We start from the raw sequence: 7,621 nt of genomic DNA, 5'->3' as shown, positions 1-7,621 counted from the left end.
TTTTTGAGGTGGTGTCTCGCTCTGTTACCCAGGTTGGAGTGCAGTGGCGTGATCTCGGCTCACTGCAACATCTGCTCCTGGGTTCAAGCGATCCTTCTACCTCAGCCTACCGAGTAACTGAGACTACAGGCATGCGCCACCACGCCCAGCTAATATTCTTTGTATTTTTAGTAGAGACAGGGTTTCACCATATTGGCCAGGCTGGTCTTAAACTCCTGACCTTGTGATCCACCTGCCTCTGCCTCCCAAAGTGCTGGGATTACAGACGTGAGCCTCCGCTCCTGGACTCGTCCTTTGAAACTACCCAGCAAGAGTATTCTGAGGCTCAGAGGAGTTGGGCTCTGAGCAGTGCCTCCCCGAAGGCTGCTCAGAGGATCTGTAGGTAAGCTGAACTTCTGTGATCTTGTACTAACTGGCCCCAGTTGAGTGTGCCGTCGGAGTTCCTATAGGAGGCAGTGTGATGAGGTGCGGAGAGCTTAGCTTTGGGGTCTGACTGACCAGGTACTGCATTCCCGAGCAAGACTGAACCTCACCAGACTGTGTGCGTGTGTGCAAAATAACCCTACAGGATCGCAACGAGGATTGAATGGGATGCTGTAATTCAAATGTCTGGATCTTGATAAGTGAGAGCTCTCTTCTTTTTCTGGGGTTCCTTCTCACCTTTGTCAGGGAATATTTGTGCCTGGACTGGGCCCTTCTCTTTCCTTCTAACTTGAGGTCACTAGTCTCCCAGCAAAGGGGAACGCAGAAGCCATACCTGTTAGAATTGTGTCTAAACTAGGAGTCAGCAGGCTGTGAGTATCTCAATCCTGGCCGTGCGCACTTTGCCACTTAGGTTTGCTTGCTCGGAGGCTTGCCCTGCCTCTGTTGTTTTGTGGCCTGCTCTGGTTAATCAGGGTAATCAGACAATCCACTTTTCTGGATAGACGAAACGTTGGCGAGCTGTGCTAAATATGCCACAATTTCTTCTCCATCCTGGTTTCATGAAGGGCTCAACCCCGTGGGTCCTGAGTCGCAGATCCGCTACTCCATGGTCAGCGTGCCCACTGTCACCAGTGACTTCATTTCCCTGGATGTCAATGTAAGTGCCTCTGGCCCTGCCAGAGCTGGCGGGGGAGCTGCTGCCCCTGGAGTCCTTGGTGCCCCAGAAGATTCCTAAAGGAGCGGGGGAGTGGGAAAGGAGAGGAGGAGCTGGAACAGCACCCCAGCCGAGAGCGTGGCACACAGATGAAGCTGTGAACCAGACATGAGGCATCTCTTGGAGCTGGAGGGCGGGGAGTGGCATCTAGGAGCCCAGGTTCTGCCACGGCGCCACCTCCCTGCCGAGGCCCTGCCACTTTTCTCCCTCTCCCCCCTCCCACCCCCACAGGCTGTTCTCTTCCTGCTGGGCAAGCCCATCATCCTGCCCACGGATGCCACCCCTTTCGTGTTGTCAAGGCACGTGGGCACCGAGGGCGCCATGGCCACCGTGGGCCTCTCCCAGCACCTGTTTGACTCTGCGCTCCTGCTGCTGCACAAGTCCGGGGCCCTCAACCTGGACATCACAGGGCAGCTGGTGAGGGCCCAACCTGCAGCCCGGGGCCCTAGGGGCAAGAGCTCCCTGTGGCCCAGCCTAGGGAGACCCCCCACAAGAGGCCAAATCGTGGGTGGTGGTGGCACTGGAGCTGGAGCCACAGGGTGGCTGTTGGAAGGGTTAAATGGGGTCTATTGGGAGTGATTCCTCAGGGGGAGAAGCTGTGATCTATCCTGGGGAGCAGCTGCCCTTTCTAAAAGCTGTTGTGGGCTGGGCGGCTGATTTCAGAGGTCGGATGACAACCCACTGAACACCTCTGTGCTGGGCCGGCTCATCCCGGAGGTCAGTGATGTTTCCGTTCGTTCCAGGGGTTGAGACAGGGCTGGGGTGGGGGTTCTCTGGGTCGTGGGCTCTCTGCTGGCTCTTATCTGTCCCAAGTAAACTTCAGCATCTGTCCTTAAACCTACTACTCTTCTGTCTTGGGGAGGCGCCAACTTCGGCCCAGATGTCACACTCTGTCTCTCTGTGCCTTCGTCTGAGCAGTGTCTGCTGCTTGGAATGTCTTTCTCTTTCCTTTCCCTTATCCTTCTTCAAGACCAAGCTCAGGGTTGCTGCCTCAGGGAGACCCAGCCCCCTCGTCTGGTCCAGCGGTCTGGGGGGGAACTGGAGGTCCCCAGTCACATATAGCACCATGGTGGCTTGATCAGCATTTGAGGAGAGACTGGCCAAACAGCCTACCAGCTGCTGCCCCAGCAGGGCCTCCTCCGCCTCTGCCTCCCCAGGTGGCCCGCCAGTTCCCCGAGCCCATGCCCGTGGTGCTCAAGGTACGGCTGGGTGCCACACCTGTGGCCACGCTCCACACGGACAATGCCACCCTGCGGCTGCAGCCCTTCATGGAGGTCCTGGCCGCAGCCTCCAACTCAGCCTTCCAGTCCCTGTTCTCCCTGGATGTGGTGAGTGCGGTGGGCCCGGTGGGGCTGGCCGGAAGGTGGGCAGCTGTCACGGAGACCTCCCTCCCAGCTGCACTGTCCCTGCGTCTTTGCTCTACTCACATTAGTGTCTTCGCTGTTCCTTGAACGTGTTAGGACACTCCCACCCCAGGACCTTTGCACGTGCTGAGCCCTCTGCCTAGGACTTGCCTACCCTGGCTCTTGGCATGGCCAGTTCCCCCTCCTCTTCCAGGCCTCAGCTTAAATGTTGCAGCCTCCCTGGCCTGCCCTGAGTGACAGGGTCCCCGTCAGCCTTCTCCGCGCCTCCTTTCTGCCTTTGTGGCCCCTGCCACTCTCTGAAAAAATGACGTCTGTTACTGTGGTCATGGTTCCCCTTTCCCTCTGCTGGTGGCTCGTTCCCAGGGCAGGGGCCTGGTGTGCCTTGTTCACATTGTGTTGTTCCCAGTGCTCAGCATGGGGCCTGGGGCATAGCAGGGGCTCCACAGACACCTGCTGCTGGAATGAGTGGGGGGATATGTGGGAGGCTGGGTAGCTGGTGGCCCCCTTGTGGCTCTATGCCCTCTGACCCTGACCCTGCTGTCCCCATGTGCCCAGGTAGTGAACTTGAGCCTCCAGCTCTCTGTATCCAAGGTGAAGCTTCAGGGGACCACGTCTGTGCTGGGGTAAGTGACGCCACCTGGACCCAGCAGCCTTAGTATGTTCTTCTGTGAAATGGGTCCACCACCACCGCTGGTCCCTGTGTCAGCCAGGGAACGTGGGGGTGGGGAGCCGTCAGACCCTGTCCTGAATTCTCCTGCTTCTCTTTCAGGGATGTCCAATTCACGGTGGCCTCCTCCAACATGGGCTTCATCGATGTGAGTGTGGGGGTGGGGCCTCTAGAGACCCCCTCCTGGGCGGGGCACGCCTTGAGGCTGGGGAAGGTGTGTCTGCGTATGTGTGTGGAGCCGTGCGCCTGTGTGTCCCTCTATAGCCACTAAAGTCAGGCTTCCCCGGGCTGCTTGGGGACAGTGGCCAGTCACCCCATCTGCCTGATACTCTGCCTGGCAGTCGATGACTTGTTACCCAGCCCTCAGCCCGAGTCCATTGATCAGTTGGACAAAGAATGTGAGCTGTCCCTTTAGCCAGGTGACATGATTGGGTCACAGGCCACCATACATCTGCTTGTCAGCTGGCATGCTGTCAACATGCCCCCTTCCACCCGGCTGCCAGTCTGTCTGTTGGTCATCTGTGTCAGGCAGTCTACTGGCCAGTCCACTTGTTGGTCACACAGTGCGTGAGTGTCCACAAGTCAGTGCCTGTCCTTCAGCCTCCCCTCTGGTGAGCGCTGCTGCTGGCTGTGATTCTGCGAAGGCTGAGCCAGCCCTGGGGATGTCGCTGGGCCCCACATGAACCCAGGACATGGGTGACCTGGCCTGCTCCCTCTACCTCCGTTGTCTGTCTGTCTCTGTGTGTGTTTATGTATGTGTCTTACTGTCCATCCCTCCTGGCCCCTCGGCTGGCACGGGCCCATCTCCCCGGCTCCGTGGCTGCAGACAGATCAGGTGCGCGCACTGGTGGGCACCGTGTTTGAGAAGCCCCTGCTGGACCATCTCAATGGTAAGCCCTGCCTGTCACCCCAGCAGGGCCCCTCTGGTCCCCTCCACACCCCACATCTGCTCAGTGCTCAATCCAAGCCCCCTTCCTACCTCCTAGGCTCAGAGGGTGAGAGGGAGCCCCAGGAGCCAGCAGCCCATGGGTGTGTGCCACTTGGTATACATCTGTGTAGCAGCTGTGTGATCTTCATCAACTGCCTTTTTCTCTCTGAGCCCCAGCTTCCCCTTCTATAAAATGGGTATAATAATAATGACATCTTTCGGCCGGGTGCAGTGGCTCACGCCTGTAGTCCCAGCACTTTGGGAGGCTGAGGTGGGTGGATCACTAGTTCAGGAGTTCAAGACCAGCCTGACCAATATGGTGAAACCCTATCTCTACTAAAAATACAAAAATTAGCCAGGTGTGGTGGCACATGCCTGTAATCTCAGCTACTTTGGAGGCTGAGGCAGGAGAATCACTTGAACCTGGCAGGCGGAGGTTGCAGTGAGCCAAGATCGCGCCACTGCACTCCAGCCTGGGCGACAGATTGACTCTGCTTAAAATAATAATAATAACAACAACAACAACAACAATGGCATCTGTCTCCCAGTTGCCTGCGAGGACTCAGTGCCATGATGCGCATGAGGGCCGTGGCACAAGGTGGCCTTGGGTGACGATCATTTTTTCTTTCCCACCTGTAGCTCTCTTGGGCATGGGGATTGCCCTCCCCGGTGTGGTCAACCTCCACTATGTCGCTCCTGAGATCTTTGTCTATGAGGTGAGAGCCTTTGGGTGTGACCAGAGGGGCCTCCTTCACTCAGAGAGACTGAGTGAGGTGGGGGTCACCGCTCTCTCTCCCCGGCTGCTGCTGCCAAGACCATGCCGTGAATCCTTAATTGCAATGAAATGAAAAGTCCAGGATGCCAAGAGATGCTGGGTCGAAGGTTTTCCCCTGCCTTTAGTCCTCATCAAATGTCACACCAGGCCACACTCAGGGAATTGGGGACTTCACTTGCCCCTTGATTCTGTGCCCTGGGATGGGCACGACCCCTTTGGTATCTGGGGCAGATGACAGTGGGGCTTCTGCTTTGTAGACAAACTGTGCAGGCTGGGTGGGAGTAGGGAACTTCCTGAACTTTCTAAAATTGCTTTCCCTGGATCTGAAATTGTGGGCCCAGGGTGAGATTCGATCACCTTACTGTCCAGGGCGAGATCTTACAGCTGCTATCTTCTTCACCTGGGATATAAAAGGAAATTCACTTAGCAAGACACACATAATACAGAAAGCTGAACCCAGCTCTCTCAAGCCCAACATCTCATGTGCTGTTCATACCTCATGAGTGTGACCTGCTGATGTAATTCCAGGGAGGATGCTCATGTCCCTTAAGAACTACTGTCTCAAGGTACTTGGGTGGCCCACCCCCATGAGAAGGAACAATTGGTACACAGAGGAGCAGGGCTATGTGGGAATTTCCCTAAGACTCCCCAGAACAGGCACAGTTGGTGGCTGACGCACCTTGGCACTTGACCCAGCCACTGGGTCACGGGTGAAAAGTCCCTAGTCAGCACTGTCTGATGGAACTTTCTGGAAGGATGAAAATTTGGACTGTCCAAAGCAGCAGCAAGCCATGAGCAGCCACAGGTACACGTGGCTACTTAGTCCTGAAGTGTGGCCAGTGCAACTGTAGACCTGAATTTATTATTTGATTTCATTTCAATGAATTTCAATTTAGTTAGCCATAGGACTAATTAATTAGCCGTAGCCACTAATTGTGGCTGCCTTCTTTGACCACATAGCCCTAGACTATGCACTACATCGGGGCAGGAACTGGGTCTGGCTTGTTCTCTGCTGGCTCCCCAGCACCTGCCACAGGGCTTGGCTTGTAGTAGAGGCTTGATGAAGATTTATTGAACGAATGAATGCATGCATGCATGAATGAATGAATGAATGAATGGTCAGCAGCCCTCCAGAATGCTCCTGCAGTGTAGTGTAGTGTAGTGTAGGGGAGCCAAGGTGCGGGAGGAGGTGCCTGGCTCTGCAGGAGAGACTTGGACTGGGAAAACATGCTCCATGGTTCTGGGCTCCCATTCATAAAGCATCAGTGGTATCCGCCATCGGAGCAGCAACCAGTGCCTTTCTGGGGGGGTCTCACTGCATCCTCACAGTGGCCTTGTAAGGGGGATGCTGTTACTAACCCCAGGTGACAGACTGGGAAACCGATGCCCTGAGAGGCAAAGAACTCTCCTCGCAACCTGTAGCAAGAATGGCAGAGCAGAGCTCGGAGCCAGGCTGAAGGGGTGGCTGGGGTTCTGCCAATGCTTGTGCCTCTTCTGACTTGGTCCATGGTTTCCTTTGCCCTTCAGGGCTACGTGGTGATATCCAGCGAACTCTTCTACCAGAGCTGAGGCAGGACCACTGGGAGGCCTGAGAGTGGGCCAGCTCAATGCTCAGGGGACCTTCTTATCTCAAGCCACTGGGGAAACTGAGGCAAAACCATGCTTAGTCATCACCAACAAGCGGAACTGCCCAGCCGGGCTGTTTCATCTTCCCTGAGTGCCTGGGTCTCCCTCCCTCACTTCTGCCCTATCCCTTCCTCCTCCTCTTCTCCCCGCTCTTCCCTCACCTCCCTACTCCTTCCCTGTCCCACCCCCAGGGGGAGCAAACTGCTCCTCCAGGCTGTATAGACCTCCCCTCTTGCATTAAACAACTTCTCTTGAGCTGCAACTTCCAGCCAAGCCCAGCAGACTCTTTGCGTACCTAAGGCCAGTTCCTTACATGCAGTCTCCGGGTTCTGTCTGTCCCTGGAGCCACCAACACTGCCTGGGAGAAGAAGACGATGTAACATCTCTGTTGATGACATCTCTGTTGATGACATCTGTTGACTCTATCACCTCTTTGCCTGGGGGAGCTCCTATTTTGAAAGAGGACCCTGGAGAGCCGCACGGATAAGCCTGAAGTTAGAGAACCATGGTGGCACTTCGGGCACCGTGCCCCCTGCCTGGCGGCTTGCCCCGTCTTGTAACTAGAACCTCGTAGGAGCCCCATGAATCAGGCAGGCAGAGACTGGAGTTCTATTTTATGGATGTGGGGACTCAGGCCCACTGAGGAGAGGGATGCACAGAGTCTCAGAGCTGGATGGTAACACGACCTTCCTACAATCCAGACATAAGATATCTCGTTCCCACTCCTGTTCTCCAGCTCCCAGAGCTGGACCTTGTCCCTGAGTCACAAACTTCAGGTGATGGGGAGTTCATTGCCCTTCTAGGCAGCTTCTCTATCTTTTTTTTTTTTTTTTTTTTTTTTTTTTTTTTTTGAGATGGAGTCTTGTTCTGTCACCCAGGCTGGAATGCAGTGGTGCAGTCTCAGCTCACTGCAATCTCCGCCTCCTGCAATTCAAGCAATTCTCCTGCCTCAGCCTCCCAAGTAGCTGGAATTACAGGTGCACGCCACCCTGCCCAGCTCATTTTCATATTTTTAGTAGAGACGGGGTTTCACCATATTGGCCAGGCTGGTCTTGAACTGCTGACTTTGTGATCCACCTGCCTCAGCCTCCCAAAGTGCTGGGATTACAGGCGTGAGCCACTG

General features: G+C 55.6%; 1 protein-coding gene across 1 annotated transcript in view; it reads left to right on the top strand.

The window, feature by feature from the left end:
• BPIFB2 (BPI fold containing family B member 2) overlaps window positions 1-6,766 on the top strand; it is a 20,478-nt gene extending 13,712 nt beyond the window's left edge. Inside the window, exons 8-16 of the mRNA XM_017511658.2 lie at window positions 990-1,081; window positions 1,370-1,555; window positions 1,802-1,855; window positions 2,296-2,466; window positions 3,058-3,125; window positions 3,272-3,317; window positions 3,996-4,059; window positions 4,737-4,813; window positions 6,400-6,766. Of these exons, the coding sequence (XP_017367147.1) occupies window positions 990-1,081; window positions 1,370-1,555; window positions 1,802-1,855; window positions 2,296-2,466; window positions 3,058-3,125; window positions 3,272-3,317; window positions 3,996-4,059; window positions 4,737-4,813; window positions 6,400-6,441 (800 nt within the window). The 3' untranslated portion in view covers window positions 6,442-6,766. The remainder of the gene's footprint in view (window positions 1-989; window positions 1,082-1,369; window positions 1,556-1,801; window positions 1,856-2,295; window positions 2,467-3,057; window positions 3,126-3,271; window positions 3,318-3,995; window positions 4,060-4,736; window positions 4,814-6,399) is intronic.
• The last annotated feature ends 855 nt before the right edge of the window (window positions 6,767-7,621 follow it).

The sequence above is a fragment of the Cebus imitator genome, unplaced genomic scaffold, assembly GCF_001604975.1.
Source record: "Cebus imitator isolate Cc_AM_T3 unplaced genomic scaffold, Cebus_imitator-1.0 Scaffold18, whole genome shotgun sequence".
In the NCBI taxonomy this organism is placed as follows: Eukaryota; Metazoa; Chordata; class Mammalia; order Primates; family Cebidae; genus Cebus; species Cebus imitator.
This window is presented reverse-complemented; position numbering and strand designations above follow the sequence as displayed.